We start from the raw sequence: 18,815 nt of genomic DNA, 5'->3' as shown, positions 1-18,815 counted from the left end.
CCAGACAAGACTGAGATCCTCCTGGTCAGTCGTAAGGCCGAACAAGGTATAGGATTACAGCTTGTGTTGGCGGGATTACACTCCATCTGAAGACACACGTTCACAGCTTGGGAGTGATCCTGGACCCCTCGCTGAGCCTGGAACCTCAGGTTTTGGCAGTGGCTGGAGGAGCTTTCGTACAATTAAAACTTGTGCGCCAATACACTCGTACCTTGGGAAGTCAGACTTGGCCACAATGGTCCATGCTCTTGTTACATATTGTGTAGACTACTGCAACACACTCTACATGAGGTTGAGTTTGAAGACGGACTAGAAGCTTCAATTAGTCCAACCAGCGGCAGCCAGATTTCTATCTGGGGCAGGGCACAGGGAGCATACTACTCCTCTGTTACATCAGCTCCATCAGCTGCCAGTCTGCTACCGAGCCCAATTCAAAGTGCTGGTCTTAGCCTATAAACCCCTATATGGTTCTAGTCTAACTTACCTGTCGAAATGCATCTCCCTCTATGAGCCTATAAGAGCTTTAAGATCGACCAGGGAGGCCCTGCTCCCTGTTCCAACCTCTTTGCAAGTGTGATTGGTAGGGACGAGAGACAGGGCCTTTTCGGTGGCCCCTTGGCTGTGGAATTCCCTCCCTGGCAACATCAGGCAGACCCCATCCATCCTGATTTTTAGGGGGAAAAAACCTAAAACCTGGCTCTTCTAGCAGGTGTTTGGTGAGTAGGAAACTACGGAATGAAACCCTAACAGCTTGGATAACAGACTATGGATTTTGGAAAACGATTTGGTTATGAGATCATTTATTTGGTTTTAATCTGTTTAATTGATTGATGGGTGTTTTAATTGCTCATGTTTTAGATTGTTGATTTTGTTGAGATGTATTTTAATGTTTGTAAGTCGCTTTGAGTCCCCTTTGATGTGGAGAAAAGTGGGATAGAAATGAAGTAAGTAAGTAAATAAATAATAAATTCTGCATATCCACCAGATAATATATGGCAGGTCTAATATTGTCCCCTTCTACACAGCTGTATAAAATTCATATTGAACTGGATTACAGTGTTCCCTCACTACTTCCCGGTTAACTTTTTGCAGATTCACTGTTTCACGGTTTTTCAATAAACTCTAAAATACTATTATAAATCATAAAAAATACAATTTACAGCCTCAGGAAGGGAGGAAGAAGCCAAAGGGAGAGAAAAGGAGCCCAAGCAGCAACAGGAGGAGAAGGAGGCGATTTATCAACACACGATTAGTTGATAAAGACTTAAAATAGTGTATGACTACTAAAATAATGTATAAATATTAAAATAAACATAGCGTCCCTACTTCGTGGATTTTCCCTTATTGCGGGTAGTCCTGGAACCTAACCCCAGCGATAAGTGAGGGAACACTGTATATGGCAGTGTGGACTCAGCTAATTCTGTTAAAAGCTGATAGTGTGGATTATCTGCCATGATATTCTGGGTTATATGGCTGTGTGAAAGGGCCCATTTTCAATTTGGTCCAACACTATGAATTCATCTTGATTTGAAGGTATGTAGCAACAGCCAGAGCTCATGGAGCTTGCTTTTGTTATCTCTCACTTTTAAATCTGAGTGACTGCTGATTTAAAAAAATGCAAATGGAAATGAAATTCTGACCCATACCTAGATAGAATGGGATAATCTATTGATATTGCCACATTTCCAGTTTTGCTAGGATCAAAAGCTTTGACCAATCAAAATTAAATTGAAATGAATTGGACCACTGTCCCTACCTCAAGCAGTGTAGGTGCAAAGGTGGCACACTGGGCAGAGAAAAGGTGTTCAGTGCTTCTGGGAGAAAAAATAAAAAGAATAAACTCATTAAGATAAAATGCATCAGACCAAAGGAAAGGGACCTTGGAATGGCATTGGTGGTTGACGACAATCCCACGCCTGCAAATGTCAGAACAAATCCATCCTCTGCAAAAGGACCGAGTGTCACATTAACATGGAGAGACTGTGTGAATCACCACAGAAGCGGTGACTAAGAATATCAGAGCTGCCGCCTACCACACACACGGAAGGATCTGGACTTTTAGAGAGAAGACACGGAACAAGCCAATATTTCTGGATCGTTTTTGATAGCTTGTGGTTAACAGAGATGGGGTGCGGCATGGAAGAATGCTGTGATGCAGAGCTTTGGATTTGGACACAAGGCATAGGGCTGTCTTGTTTTCTTGGAGAGTACCATGAGAGGCAGAGGGATGATTTACAAAGGCCAGAATATTATTTAATAATAACTCAAACAATAATTATGTGTGTTCTATATGTGTAATGCTATGTATAAACTGCCATGAGTGGTGTGATGGATGCATGTTGTCTCAAGTTCTTTGTACATTGGCCTATATCTCAGGATCTGATTCCCAGATGATCTGGTTTAAACTGGATTATATGTCTCCATTTCCACATAATCTGAGATCAGATCTTGGCCCTTCCACAGATATATAAACCTCCCTTGCTTAGTTTCACAACCTCTGCGGATGCCTGCCATAGATGTGGGTGAAACGTCAGGAGAAAATGCTTCTGGAACATGGCCATACAGCCCGGAAAACACACAACAACCTCATCTTAATTATTTTGTCACAAAGCAAAAAAAATCCTAAAAGCACCCTGCAGTAAAACTAGAATTGCAGTTTCAAAGGTAAAGGTAAAGGTTTCCCCTGACGTTAAGTCCAGTCATGTCTGACTCTGGGGGTTGGTGCTCATCTCCATTTCTAAGCCGAAAAGCCGGCATTGTCCATAGACACCTCCAAGGTCATGTGGCCGGCATGACTGCATGGAGCACCGTTACCTTCCCGCCGGAGCGGTACCTATTGAACTACTCACATTGGCATGTTTTCGAACTGCTAGGTTGGCAGGAGCTGGAGTTAACAGCGGGCGCTCGAGCCGCTCCCGGGATTTGAACCTGGGACCTTTCGGTCTGCAAGTTCAGCAGCTCAGTGCTTTAACACACTGAGCCACCGGCAGTTTCAAAGGCCTTGCATATTTGAGGATATGTCTTAAATGGATTTGATTATTCACAGATTTGATAAAAAAAATCTCTTTAGGAATATCTTGGTTCTTCAGTGCGATTCTAGGGTCAATTTACACTGGTGATTGACCACAATTAAATTCCTAGAGAAATTACCTCTATGAATTTCTAGGTCAGAGCTTGCCAAACTGTGTCGTGACATGTTGGCATGTTGGCTGCCGTGTATTGGAGTGACATCCAAATTTAATGAGAAAAATGAGCTTGTGAAATAAGCAATAAATCATACTTTTTCATGAGATATGTTATATCTCCATACATTTGACTACAATTTATGTGTGTGTCCGTTATCTCTTTTAAGGGGCAGGTTTAGCCTCCAGTTTGATAGTAAAGCTGAATGACTGTGTTGCAAAATGATGCGTGTCTAAAAAGTGTGTCACCAACAGGAAATGCTTGGAAAGCTCTGCTTTAGGTCCTTCAGCGTGAATCTATGATCAGCTTCTGGTGGAAGATGACTAATATACATTCATAGTCATGCAGGAAAATCTAAAGGACTGTTCCCTTGAGTTAAAAAAAATTGTTTTTAAAATCTTTTTTTTACATTTGTGGGATACGATTTATAGGATATGACGCTGTCATATAATCCAGATTACCAAATCAGATAATCCACTTTATTTGCTTTGAACTGGATCATCTGAATCTACACTGCCATGTAATCCAGTTCAAAGCAGATAATCTGGATTTTATATGGTAGTGTAGAAGGGGCCTTAGGCTCACCATAATTCAAAAATGATCACTATAAATCACAAATGATCACCATAAATCACAAATGATCACCATAAATATAAAACGATCACAACAACAACACAGAAACTTAGACTGAGTTTGGAAGAAGTTGATACGAGATATGACAAGAATAACCTGAAATAAAGACACTACAGCATTTGTTTTTGAAATACATTTTCTTTCTCTTTTTATTTGGTTTTTATCCATTTTTTTCTCTATACCTTTGGGGTGAGGGGGGCAGACTTGGGGGGGAGTAATGCATATTTTTTCCTGTCATTTTGCTGTTGCTGCTGTCGTTGGTATTTTTGTCATTTAAAGATGGAAGAAAAAATTACACGATATCGACCGGGGCAAAGAGCCGGACAAACCGAAACGCACAATTACGGCACGATCAGATACACAGACACTGAGTAATATATAGTCAGAGTGCCACTGGGGTAGACGGGGAGGGAGTGTGGGGCAGATGGGGGGAAGCTTTGGCTGGTATGAGAAACAGGTCTGTTTGGAGGCCACAGATTGTAGATTGAGAGCAGAGGAGCAGGGATTGTGGGAAGGGCCAGAGAAAAGGATGGGTGAGTGGGATGCTCAATAGAGAGGGTGAGTAGCGGGTAAAAAACTTAAAAAAGAAAGTAGAGGGAGGAAAGATAGAAGAACGGAACACAAGAAATGAATGAGAAGTGGGACAGAGTCAGAAGAGAAAGAGATGCTAAGTTACTCTCGTCCTCAGCATAATTACAGAGAAGAATCAAACTCGGATGCTGCGGGTGTCTAACTAAGTGAGCTGAGGGTAGAACCTGGAAAAGTTACATTGTGAACTATAAATCCCAGAATCATTCAGTTGTCATGCTGGCTGGAAGATTCTGGAAGCTGCGTTTAAAAAGTTATTTGTTCAAGATCTTGCAAAGGGTCATGGCTTGATGCCAAATACAAAATATCCCACCCTATCTGTGTTAATAACTCTTGTTTATGGTACATTAGAACGCCTCTTCTACCTTGATAATATCTATAGGCCTTCTTTAACAATATGTAGGAGTGTCTAGATCAGGAAACTGCCTTACAATCTTGAGAAAACATTGGAGGCCTTGATTGTATTAACTTTTGCATCCGCATTGAGCCTCTTGGAAATCTCTTGGGAAGATAGGCAGACAAATGTCAGCGTGCTGGAAGGAGCAAAGACCACCAGCATTGAAGCAATGCTACTACACCATCAACTTCACTGGACTGGCCACGTTGTCCGAATGCCCGATCACCGTCTCCCAAAGCAGTTACTATACTCCCAACTCAAGAATGGGAAACGTAATGTTGGTGGACAGGAAAAGAGATTTAAAGATGGGCTCAAAGCTCACCTTAAAAACTGTGGCATAGACACCGAGAACTGGGAAGGCCTGGCCCTTGAGCACTCTAACTGGAGGTCAGCTGTGACCAGCAGTGCTGCGGAGTTCGAAGAGGCACAAATGGAGGGCGAAAGGGAGAAACGTGCCAAGAGGAAGGCACGTCAAGCCAACCCTGATGGATACCGCCTTCTGTCTGAAAACTGATGTCTTCACTGCGGAAGAACATGCGGGTCAAGAATAGGTCTCCACAGCCACCTATGCATCCACCACAAAGACACTACACTTGGAGGGCCATCATCCTCGAGCTACGAGAGATTGCCTAAATAAAGTAAGTGTTCATTACTAAAACAGAAATGATAGATAAGATTCCCTATGTGAGTGCAACAGTAATAGGTTGTGTGCCTCCTTCAAGTTCTTGCCAGAGCCTGGACATTACTTTTCTTTTACTTGGCTGACAACTACAAAATGGCATGGTGGCTATGCTAGCTGGGGGATTCTGGGAGTTGTAGTAATGTCTCTAGTCTCTGAAGATTACCCCTGAAGACTTCCCAAATGCAAGAGTATGTGGGGACAGCATGCATGCAATCATGCTGAATATTTGAACCAACCTATGGATAACCTAAAAAACCCTGTTATGTCATGGATGGACAATTCAATTTCTCTTCTGTCTGATTTTTATAGAATTCAAGCCTTTCCCCATCTCAAAAATGAAGGAATTACAATAATGTAACTCCAACTGTCAATAGTGTACATCCTCTGACTGCAGTGGGCCATTTTCATGAAGGTTTGTGCTATAACCCTTTTTTTAAAAAGTAAAAAAAAAATACTTGCTTGTTTTCTTTTTGGCAAATTTTGGACAAGTCTTACTGAAAGCTGAAGCTAATTTCTCATATGTCTGTGTTGATCAATGTCAGCAAATTTGGATATTCCCAACATAAGACAATGTTGTACCTGACTGCTATACAGTAGTAGAGGACAAAACAAAAGAGGTAGCGATCTCAGATCAGCACTGTGAATATTGCTGAATCCAGAGAAATTCAGACTCAAAGCCATATGACTGGATGTACAACTGTCAATTGTGATTTCTCCCATTTTTTTTAAAGTTATTACATTCTGTCCATCCTGAGCATAATAGATCTGAACCATCTGATAAGTTCTTATGAGAAAGAGGCTGGATCAAAATGCTCTTCCTTCCCTAGTCTGAGTCCCCACGAGGAGATGGTGGCGGGATATAAATAAAGTTTTTTTATTATTATTATTATTATTATTATTATTATTATTATTATTATTATTATTCAAATGGTGTGGACAATGGGGTGAAAAAAAAGATGCGAGAAGCCTTAGAATTACAAAAAGGCGAGAAAGAATAAGTGACAGAAGAAAAGCGGAGGGTGGCTGAAAGAAAGCACAGGAGAAAGGGTATAGGAGTCTCCTCATCTGTCCCCACCTGAACACCTCTGAACTGTGAACCCCAGCTGGATTGGAAATCATGGCATACATGCTGGTATTAGGGGCAATAATGGGGCTCTGGCCCCCGAAAGACGGTTCACTAGGAGCGACCCCACCCCCATTTTGTCTTTTCCCTCCCGACTAGAATAAACCCTTCTGCAGAAATAAATAGATGCACACCCCTTCAGATCAATAGTTGGCACCCCAAATGCTACGGAGCTTTCCTAGGCCCCCCCGTCATACTGCCCCCCATCTGCAATATGAACCAATAGGAAAGGAGAGCACCCCAAGATTGACACCGCCCTCTATCTTGACCCTTGGGGTTGATGAGCTTGGAACAGAAGTGTGTGCGCACGACTGTGTGCAAAGAATTTTACTTAAAGTGCCAGATAGAGAATGGATCCCCAATCCCATTAAGCCCGAAAACTGCCTGGCCTTTGGACGCTCAAGACAACAAACCTCGGACCCCCTCCCCCCATGACCAACTCGCTTTCATTGGGGCATGCAGAGGGGAGATGGAGGTGGGTTTGCCATGTGCAGGGAGCAGGGTCGGAAGAGTGATGCCAGAGTCATGCAGTGCCTTCCATACTGTCAGGTATGAGATTTAAGGGGTACAGGGGCGGGGGGGGGGGGGGGGGGGGAGAGAAGAGATTGTATAGCTTTCTTGGGGATCCTGGAGGGAAAGGGCCAGAGAGTGGTGGTGGGGTATAAAAGGAGTGGTGTGTATGGTCAAGGAGCTGTCGTGGGTTGAGGAATGGAGTAGGGCAGTGTGTTGTGTGTGCTTGTGTGTGTGTATGAGGCAATGGGGCAGTGGGAGAGGAGGGCGATCTCTATCTCTAGTTGTAGTTTCTCATATATATATAATATATATATATAAACAGCACGAACATCTACATTCATCCTGGGAGAGGGGAACCCCGCCAGCCCCCTCCCAGTGCGAGCACCCACCCGCCCCCCCTTTCCCCTGCACAAGGGGACATGGGGGGCAGGGACAGGATGGCGGCTTCCTCCTCGCAGCGCCTCCTCCTACTGCGGGTAGAGACCTATGGAAAGAAAGCAAAGAGAGAGAGACACTGGGGATGAACTTTGGAAACACTTCTGTGCTCCTGCAATATTGCGCTCCAAGAAACAGAAGATTACACACATATGCCAGCTTTTTGATCCCATTTTAACTTCCATGGCAACATCCTATGGAATATGGAACCCCGGTGGCCTAGGGGATAAAAGCCTCGTGACTTGAAGGTTGCGTTGCTGACCCGAAAGCTGCCAGGTTCGAATCACCCGGGGAGAGTGCGGATGAGCTCCCTCTATTAGCTCCAGCTCCATGCGGGGACATGAGAGAAGCCTCCCACAAGGATGGTAAACCATCAAAACATCCAGGCGTCCCCTGGGCAACGTCCTTGCAGACTGCCAATTTTCTCACTCCAGAAGCAACTCCTGTTGCTCCCGACACGAAAAAAAATATTGTATGGAATCCCTAGATTTGTACTTTAGGTAAGGTAAAGGTTTCCCCTGACGTTAAGTCCAGTCATGTCTGACTCTGGGGGTTGGTGCTCATCTCCATTTCTAAGCTGAAGAGCCAGCGTTGTCCATAGACACTTCTAAGGTCATGTGACCAGCATGACTGCATGGAGCGCCGTTACCTTCCCGCCGGAGCGGTACCTATTCATCTAATCACATTGGCATGTTTTCAAACGGCTAGGCTGGCAGAAGCTGGAGCTAACAACGGGCGCTCACTCCGCTCCCGGGATTTGAACCTGCGACCTTTCGGTCTGCAAGTACAGCAGCTCAGTGCTTTAACACACTTCGCCACTGGGCTCCTAAATTCTACTTAAAGGTAAAGGTAAAGGTTTCTCCTGACGTTAAGTCTAGTCATGTCTGACTCTGGGGGTTGGTGCTTATCTCCATTTCTAAGACGAAGAGCCAGCATTGTCCGTAGACACCTCCAAGGTCATGTGACCGGCATGACTGCATGGAGCGCCCTTACCTTCCCGCCGGAGCGGTACCTATTCATCTACTCACATTGGCATGTTTTCGAACTGCTAGGTTGGCGGAAGCTGGAACTGACAGCGGGAGCTCACTCCACTCCCCAGATTTGAACCGCTGACCTTTTTGTCAGCAAGTCCAGCAGCTCAGCAGGTTAATCCACAGTGCCACTGGGGGCTCAAATTTGTACTTAGGGAGCACAAAATTCTTATCAATCTAAAAATCCCAAGATTCCCGAGGATAGAGTTATAGCCGTTAAAATGGGCTGCAATCGAAGCAAGTTTATATCTCCCTCTACACAGCTATTTAATCCAGATTATGAAAGCAGTTAATCCACATTATCTACTTTGAACTGGATTGTATGAGTCTACACCGCCGTATAATCCAGTTCAAAGCAGATAACGTGGATTTTAGATGGCAAAGTAGAAGGGCCCTTCGGAGTCATGCCATAAATATCTAATACAAGCATTAGAGGAGACCATTTGGCTGAAACAACCCAGGGAGCAATCAAGGACTGTGATTCCCAACTTTTGTTTGACCATGGCCCACTTTGACCAGGGATCACTCTCCAAAGTAAGTACCAAAAGTTTTTGGTCAACTTTAGATTCGGTTTGGTTATTTGGGCTGCTGATTCAGAAAATTGCATGGGATAGACCACATCAGCTCTAGTTTCTGATACAGAACATATGCCATCCAGTGGTCGTCTTCTGCTCGCCCACAGAAAACCATACTTAATAATTTAGAGCTGATGTAGTCTATCCAATGGATAGACTACAGGTATCTTGAAGGCATATATAGTTTTGTGCATAAAAGTGCAATATAGTATTCCTAATTGTATTATTGCGCATATGTCAATGCATTATTTATATGGTTACATCTTGAACCATGAGAGAAGCCTCCCATAGGATGGTAAAACATCGAACATCTGGGCATCCCCAGGGCAACGTCCTTGCAGACGGCCAGTTCTCTCATACCAGAAGCAACTTGCAGTTTCACAAGTCGCTCCTGACACAGAAAAAAAATAATCTTGAACCAACCACCATCCTATACTCATTCATTCGAATCAATGTGAATGGCAAAGAACTGTTTAAAAATGTTCAAATGGATGATAAGGAGACAAGGGTGCATCTACACCGTTGAATGAATGCAGTTTGAAGCCACTTTAACTGTTTGATTAACTGGCAGAAAATAAGAAAGACCTTGTAAAACTATAAATCCCATGGTTCTATAACATTGAGCCAGGGCAGTTCAAGTGATGCCAAACTGCTTTCACTCTACAGTGTGGATGCACCCTAGGAAGGTGGCTACTTGGACTCCAGCAACCGAGGACTAATCTTCAGTAAAGGCTATGCTGAAGCCAACAACCACTTTTGGCTTTTCAAGACGGATTGAGGAGGATGGAATCCAATTGCTTGAGACAAAATCCAGAATTCCCCTCCACCTACTAAGAGCAGCTGAACTGGCAGTTGAGTTTGTTATGGGATTTTAAGAACACAGCCCTGTTTGTCCAAGTGAGGCTTAACAGGGCTGGCCTTGCCATAGGTTACAAATTCCAATTCTCTCAGGACAGGCCAGAAAAGCTGATTATCTATCAGTAATTATCCCAAAGGTTTGTTGTCATGCTGTGCATGCTGACAGAGACCCAGCTCCTTGCAGTCCAGATGTGTGTGGGCGTTTTTCTACACAACTGACGGACACAACTGTGCAACGGGGTCTTCATCACTGGGATGTTGGAAATGTGTCCTTAATAATCACCCCAGTCCTTTTAGACACATGCATAGCTATTTATCAGTGGGATCAAGAAGTGAAAGAACTGGATATTTTAGTAGTTTGAAAGGCTGTGCATTTATTATTGTTGTGCTTGTGTTCCTGGAAGAGGCATGAAAAAGGTCTCATTAACAAATGACTACTTCTTGGAGGAGCGACAGCTTTTACATCTGTATCCTTTAACAATATTTTAAATTATTTTATTTTATATAGGATACTATATATTTTTTTACAAACATATATCTATATATATAAAAGGGTAATGAAATTTCGGCCTAGGACAAAACAACAAAACTGCACATCCCAGAAACATTAAACTTGGCAGCACAACCCCTCATCCATGCCTCTACGTTCATACAACAAAAATAAAATAAAAATAAAATCCTAATTAGAGGGAGAGGAATAATTGTTTTTATCCAATTGCTGCCATTTAAAAGGCTAAGCTTCACCCACTTGGTCTCCTAGCAACCCACTCAGCCCAGGGAACAGGTAGAGTTAGGCCTCACTTAGGCCTCTTCCCCACTGCCTATAAAAAACAGATTATCAGATTTGAACTGGATTATATGGCAGTGTAGACTCAAGGCCCTTCCACACAGCTATATAACCCATTTATAATCTTATATTATCTGCTTTGAACTGGATTATCTTGACTCCACACTGCCATATGATCCACTTCAGTGTGCAGTTGGACATAACTGGACTTAATGTCAGAAGAAAACCTTTACCCTTTACCTTAACTACCACCAATTCCTCAATATTTTATTTCCCATACCACCATACTTTGCCACAGCAACGCGTGGCCGGGCACAGCTAGTTGTATATATAATTTTAAAATAAGATTTTATAATTTTATTGCACATATAAGGGGGGCATTTCTATGGAGAGGGCCTGTATGGTGGTTTCCATCTTTTATACTCATAATCAGAGGCGGTCCAACCATAAGGCGAACTAGGCACTTGCCTGTGGCGCCATCGTCCCGGGGGCGCCACCATCCTGGGAGGAGGGCACCACTCTACGCCTCCTTCTCCTTCGGGCCTTCCGGCGGCCACGCTGGGCCTCCCGGTGCCCGCGTTGGGTCTTCCAGCAGGCGCGATCCCACCTTTGCACCATGCGAGCCCACTTTTGGGGCCTTCAGAGATTGTGAGGTCTGTGGGAACTTGGAAGCTAGGTATGTGGGGTTTATACATCTGAAGAAGGTCCATGGTGGGAGAAAGAACTCTTCTCTGAAGCAGGTGTGAATGTTGTAATTAATCACCTTTAGTAGCATTTAATGGCCCTGTGGCTTCAAGGCCTGGCTTCTTCTTGCCTGGAAGAATCTTTTTTTGGGAGGTGTTAGCTGTCCCTGATTGTTTACTGTCTGGATTTCTTCTGTTTTCAGAGTGTTGTTCTTTATTGTTATTATTGTCCTGATTTAGAGTTTTTTTTAATACTAAGGGCTCTCTGGGTTATCTAAGTCCACACTGCCCTATATCCCTGTTCAATGTTTAGTGCTAAATTTGCAAATATAGTAATTCCTACATAACATTACCATGTATTGAACTGCTTTTTCTATTGATTTTTGTAAAACATGATGTTTTGGTGCTTAATTTGTAAAATCATAATGTAATTTTATGTTTAATAGGCTTTTCCTTAATCCTTCCTTATTATCCAACATTTTCGCTTATCCAACGCATTTATTTTTCAGTGCTTGGGTTGGGGGGGGGGGCGCCAAAATTCTGTTCGCCTACACTTGAAAAATACCTAGGGCCGGCTCTGCTCATAATGTGAGTAGAATAAAATCAAGGTCCCTTCTACACTGTCATATAAAATCCAGATTGTCTGCTTTGAACTAGATTATACGGCAGTGTAAAAGATAAAGGTTTTCCCTTGACATTAAGTCTAGTCGTGTCCGACTCTGGGGGTTGGTGCTGATCTCCATTTCTAAGATGAAGAGCTGGTATTGTCAGTAGACAATTTGGATTATCCGCTTTGATAATCTGGGTTATATGGCAGTGTACAAGGGGCCTAAGACTGTCTGGGGGATGGGACAAGTGGGATTTATAATTGTACAGTGAAGATAGTACACTTTACAAGATATACTCAGGACCCTTTTATTACATTGCTATGACTCCACTTTTGAGAGTTCTCTGGCTAAGGACCATAGATGCTCCTTCCAGAACTACAAATCCCAGAATTCCATAGGATGTGGGCATGGGAATTAAAGTGGAATCACAACCATGCAACTGTATTGTGTGAAAGACTCCAGTGATTTCCATGTTTCTGACTTAGCTATAGTCGTTGTCAACAGCATTCTTTCTGATCAACCTATGTCTCTGGCATCCTGATAACATTTTCTGAACTCTGGTTCATTTCTGTCTATGATGGAGTGGAGAAAAGTTCTAGAATGGGGCGCTCCTGCAACATTCAGGAGTACAGAAAAGTTGTTGATAGAGAAATCCACTTCCAGAGAATTTGTTTTAGCTAGAAACCTCACCTTATGATTATAAAGGTATTTCTGAAAGTGTTTGGCCAAGGTCTCCTGGACTCTCAGGGCAAGATCCTCTGTGCTCAAAGAGGTATAAGCCAGCAAGGTGACAAAGGCAATGTTAAGATGGTGTTGTGCAAAACTACAAACAAATGTCAGTTATGCACACATGCTTTGTTTGCCTAATCTTAGAATCATGGACCATATGGGCCATCTAGTCCAACCCCCTGACATGCAGGAAAAGAACAATAAAAGCACCCCTGACAGATGGCCACTCAAAACCTCCAAGGAAATTCCACCACACTCCGAGGCAGAGAGTTCCACTGCTGAACAGCTCGTACAGTCAGGAAGTTCTTCCTAATGTTCAGGTGGATCATCCTTTCCTGCAATTTGAACCCATTGCTCCCAGTCCTAGACTCCAGGACAGCAGAAAACAAGCCTGTTCCCTCTTCCTTTCAAATATTTAATCATGACAATTGTGTCTCTTCTCAGCCTTCTATTCTGGAGGCTAAATATGCCCAACTCCTTAAGACACTCTGTAATGAAGTACGAATTTTGGTTTACAGATGTTATGTTTAATTGTGTGTTTATGTTTTAAAAGGGTAAGTATTACAGTTATTGCATCTCAGCACTCAGAGGCTGGTTGCCATGGAGAAGTAGGCGGAGCCAACTGCCATTTAGTTAAGAAGTGCAGAGTTTAAAAAAGAAAGTCAGTCTGCTCTGATGAGGCACATGGAAGATTGATTCCAGGTTGATGGGATCAAGGAGACTCAATTGTTCATTTTGAGTCAGTTTTAAATAAGCTTAGTGACTTATTTAATGTAGTATGTGTCCTGGTAAGGCACAGAGAATCTGTGATAGTATATCACAGGGGTGACTGTGGTTTGAAGTCACTGGAAAGTCCAAGTTATTATTATTATTATTATTATTATTATTATTATTATTATTATTATTATTACATTGAGGCTTGGTGGTCATCTGTCAGGGGTGCTTTGCTTGTGCTTTTGGTGCACAGAGGCAAAAGGGGGTTGGGCTAAATGGCCCAAGGGGTCTCTTCCAACCCTCTTTGTTGTTGTTGTTGTTGTTGTTATTAATAATAATAACATTGAGGCTGGATGGCCATCTGTCAGGGATGCTTTGGTTGTGCTTTTGGTGCACAAAGGCAGAAGGGGATTGGACTCAATGGCCCAAAGGGTCTCTTCCAACCCTCTTTTTTATTATTATTGTTGTTGTTGTTATTATTATTATTATTATTATTATTATTATTATTATTATTTATTGCTCAGTGGCCAACTATAGTCTGGCCCTCCAACGGTCCGAAGGATCGTGAACTGGCCCCTTGTTTTAAAAGTTTGGGGACTCCTGCTTTAGAGAGTTTGATTCATCTCATTCTAGTATTGTAATTGTTAATAAGAATACATACATCTAAGTGAGAAACAACATTGTAACCACCAAGCTTGTGCCTGAATAAACTTGTTATTGTTCTTCCAACATCTAGGCCTCTGTCGCATATATTCTAAACCAACTTATGCTACCCTTTAAAGTAAAAGGTCTCCTCCCTGAGTCTTTGGTTGTTGCATCTTTCCACACTCCTCATAGGAATTCATGATTTCCAGACCTTTGATCATTTTAGTTGCTCTCCTCTATACACCTTCCAACTTGTCAATATCTCTCTTGAATTGTGGTGCCCAAAATTAGACACACTGTTCCAGGTGAGGTTTAACCAAAGCCCGAGAGGCATCATGACTTCATTTGCTCTACTAGAACAGGCATGGGCAAACTTTGGCCCTCCAGGTGTTTTGGACTTCCACTCCCACAATTCCTAAGAGCCTACCAGCTGTTGGGAATTGTGGGAGTTGAAGTCCAAAACACCTGGAGGGCCAGAGTTTGCCCATGCCTCTACTAGATGCTATACTTTTTTTGTGCAGCCCAAAATCCCATTGGCTTTTTTACCTGCTGCATCACATTGTTGGCTTATGTTCAGCTTGTTGTCCACAAGGCAGATGAACTCCATTTTCCCCAGGCCCCTTCCTAACACATCCCGCCCAACCCTAACCAGCTCCGTCTTCATAACTCACCCGCCTACATCTGGTTTGCAAAGGAAGTGGGCCCGCCTTGGACGTAGCCACCTTGCTGGCCGAACTCGCCCTGCTGACCATAGCCCTGCTGGCTGTAGTCAGGTTGGTAGCCACCCTGCTGCCCATAAGTATCCTGCTGTCCATAGCCCGGGGCTTGGTTGTAGGCATCGCCATAAGCCTCGGGTGCTGGTGGTTTCTCCTGGGCAGGGGGGTACTTCATGAAGGGAGCGCTCCATCCTGTCTCTTTGAACACGAACCACAGGTTCCCCAACCAAAGCACCAAGTTCAGGAAGCCAAAGACCTGGGGGAAAAGACAAGAAAAAAGATGAGATAGAGAAAGGGTAACTATAGAAAAAGGGTATTTTTCCTCTCTGGCGCAGTTCTTTCTTGGGGGGAATAACTGCCATAAGGTAATACAGGTCTCAAAGCAGAAAGGATAACCATATGGCTACATGACAATTTGCAAGAAAAGCCGCTGGTGTCTAAGGCTCCTTCCACAGAGTTGTATAAAATCCACACTGAACTGGATTATATGGCAGTATGGACTCAGATAACCCAGTTCAAAGCAGATATTGTGGATTATCTGCCTTGATATTCAGTATTATATGGCTGTGTGGAAGGGCCCTCAATATATTATGGACTACTCTTGTGTATAGGAGCCCCGGTGGTGAAGTGTGTTAAAGCGCTGAGCTGCTGAACTTGCAGACGGAAAGGTCCCAAGTTCAAATCCCGGGAGCGGAGTGAGCGCCCGCTGTTGCTCCAGCTTCTGCCAACCTAGCAGTTCGAAAACATGCCAATGTGAGTAGATCAATCGGTACCGCTCCGGCGGGAAGATAAGGGTTCTCCATGCAGTCATGCCGGCCACATGACCTTGGAGGTGTCTATGGACAACACCGGCTCTTCGGCTTAGAAATGGAGATGAGCACCAACCCCCAGAGTCAGACATGACTGGGCTTAAAGTCAGGGGAAACCTTTACCTTTTTTACTCTTGTGTATTGCCAATGGGCAGCAGCCTAGAGGGTAGGTCTACTTGTCTTGCCAAGAAGCAACCTGGAAAATTGGCTTTTCAACCTTTGAAGCATTGGAAAAACACAGGAGGGCTACAAATGGAAGCCTGGGGTGTTTTGAATTGTCCCCTACTCCCCATGGAGTTTGGAGAAGGAGGCAGAGAAAATGTATTATCTGAAATCATTTCACAATTGTATGGTGTAGTGCTTAAAGTTTGGAATCTGGGAGAAGCAGATTTCAAACTAGTCCTTTTGACCAAACTAACATATTTCAGGATTCTGTAGGCTCCAGCCATGGCAGCTAAAGGGCAACTATAATGTTATAATATGGTAATAGAATCTTAGAATCATAGAGTTGGAATAGACCTCACGGGTCATCCAGTCCAACCCCAATCTGCCAAGAAGCAGGAAAATCACATTCAAAGCACCCCCGACAGATGGTCATCCAGCCTCTGCTTAAAAGCATTCAAAGAAGGAGTCTCCACCACACTCTGGGGCAGAGAGTTCCACTGCTGAACAGCTCTCACAGTTAGAAAGTTCTTCCTAATGTTCAGGTGGAAACTCCTTTCCTGTAGTTTGAAGCATCTGTTTCGCATCCTAGGGCCCTTCCACACAGCTCTATATCCCAGAATATCAAGGCAGAAAACCCTACATTGTCTGAGTGTGGACTCAGATAACCCAGTTCAAAGCAGATATTCTGGGATTTTCTGCCTTGATATTATGGGATATAGGGCTGTGTGGAAGGTCCCACAGTCTTCTCTATCCTACTGGAAACGATAAGTCTGATTTATATAAATATACCAAACAAATCATATCTCAGGCCCCTTCTACACTGCCATATAAAATCAGGATGCTCTACTCTGAACTGGATTATATGGCAGTGTAGACTAATGTAATCCAGCTCAAAGCAGATAATATGGATTATCTAATTTGATAATAGGAGCCCCGGTGGCGAAGTGCGTTAAAGCCCTGAGCTGGAGATCGAAAGGTCCCAGGTTCAAACCCCGAGAGTGGTGTGAGCGGCCGCTGTTAGCTCCAGCTCCTGCCAACCTAGCAGTTCGAAAACATGCCAATGTGAGTAGATCAATAGGAACTGCTCCGGTGGGAAGGTAACGGCGCTCCATGCAGTCATGCCGGCCACATGACCTTGGAGGTGTCTATGAACAACGCTGGCTCTTCGGCTTAGAAATGAAGATGAGCACCAACCCCCAGAGTCAGACATGACTGGACTTAATGTCAGGGGAAACCTTTACCTTTTAAATTTGATAATCTGGATTATATGGCAGTGTACAAGGGGCCTCAGTAATCATAGTTGGAGAAGTTACAGGTCTAGGTTGCCTCACTAACAGCCTGAAGGCTCACTTTTCCTTTAAACTGGCCATTTTAAATTGACCTGGCAGGAGACAGATGAAGCAGTAAGGACCGTATTCTTAATGGGATGTAAAGAATCAAGCTTCACCTCTTGACTGGGGTTTGAGAAAGTCACATTTTTGTACTATAATTGCTAAAAACACCCACTTCTCATGCTCAGTGACCTTGTTGACTGAAAGATTCTGAGAGTTGCTGTCTAAGAAAGCAACTTTCTTGAGCTCCAGTCTTGCAGCAGCCAAGGAGTATCTTCCTTCCTGACATTAGGCAAGGTGAGGCACACATCTCAATTGGTAAATGCAATGGCAATATGTTGGGGGACATAGTTGTGTTTTATCGCCTGGCGGTCCCTAAGCCAAGCTACTTCCATGGTCTGAATTACGAAGGTCTTGCTGCCACAAGTATGGAGGTAAGATTGAACCATGCATCAGATGGGCTTCCTGATGGGGAAAGGAGCATGTGTGGGGAGGAGGAGAAGTATTCACTGTTTTGCCTCTAGGGCTTTTTTTTTTCGTGTCAGGAGCAACCGGAGTTGCTTCTGGAGTGAGAGAATTGGCTGTCTGAAAGGATGTTGCCCAGGGGACGCCCGGATGTTTTTTGATGTTTTACCATCCTTGTGGGAGGCTCTAGGGCTGATCTTGGCCTTCCCCACTCTCATCAACCACACTGGCCATTTAAGAACAACCTGACAGTCCTATAAATACTGTCATTGGCAAGTATATTCAAGGATTAAAAAAAGCTCTTGCCAGTGGTGTTTGTTCTTTGATAGCTGATTCATACACCCAGCACATCATTATTCCCATTGGAAAGCAAGCCTGTCTCTGAATTTGCCCAAATGTAACTGCTCTACTGGACATTAGCATAACTACAGCCTTTAGTCATTTTCTTATATTGTGTAAACAAAGGGGGGGGAGGCGTTCAAGTTACTTTGAAGGATTTTTAAAATTATATTTTCTCAGGGGCATAATTTAGTAGTGGGTAGGGTCAGAAACAGATGAAAGTGAAGCCAGTATCAAAATTAGACAACATCAGAGCTCCCCCTCATCCCCCTTACCTAAGGCTCCCACAGAGGTTAAAGGTTTCCCCTGACATTAAGTCCAGTCATGTCTGACTCTGGGGGTTGGTGCTCATCTCCATTTCTAAGCCGAAGAGCTGGCGTTGTCCTTAGACACCTCCAAGGTCATGTGGCTGGCATGAATGCATGGAACGCCGTTACCTTCCTGCCGGAGCGGTACCTATTGATCTACTCACATTGGCATGTTTTCGAACTGCTAGGTTGGCAGAAGCTGGAGCTAACAGCGTCTGCTCACGCCGCTCCCGGAACCATCAGTCTTAAAACATAGCCTTCTTCCCTATGAGCTAGTTACTCTAATGTCTATGGTGCAATGAATATGGGCTTTAACTGGAATTCTAAAGGAGCTATCCATTACTTTTACTTAGGTGATCCCTCGTAGCTCGAGGATGATGGTCCTCCAAGTGTAGTGCCTTGGCGGTGGATGCGTAGGTGGCTATTCTTGACTCTCATGTTCTTCCACAGTGAAGACATCGGTTTCCAGACGAAAGGCGGTCCCAGTCAGGATTGGCT

The 18,815-nt window shown here is 43.8% G+C and overlaps 1 protein-coding gene across 1 annotated transcript in view; it reads right to left on the bottom strand.

Annotated features, from left to right (window-relative positions):
- Positions 1-3,934: 3,934 nt before the first annotated feature.
- Positions 3,935-18,815, bottom strand: part of syp (synaptophysin) — a 59,189-nt gene continuing 44,308 nt past the window's right edge. The window contains exons 6-7 of the mRNA XM_062971238.1: positions 14,856-15,156; positions 3,935-7,603 (exon numbers count right to left, since the gene is read on the bottom strand). Of these exons, the coding sequence (XP_062827308.1) occupies positions 14,860-15,156 (297 nt within the window). The 3' untranslated portion in view covers positions 3,935-7,603; positions 14,856-14,859. The remainder of the gene's footprint in view (positions 7,604-14,855; positions 15,157-18,815) is intronic.

The sequence above is a fragment of the Anolis carolinensis genome, chromosome 2 (assembly GCF_035594765.1).
Source record: "Anolis carolinensis isolate JA03-04 chromosome 2, rAnoCar3.1.pri, whole genome shotgun sequence".
NCBI lineage: Eukaryota > Metazoa > Chordata > Lepidosauria > Squamata > Dactyloidae > Anolis > Anolis carolinensis.
This window is presented reverse-complemented; position numbering and strand designations above follow the sequence as displayed.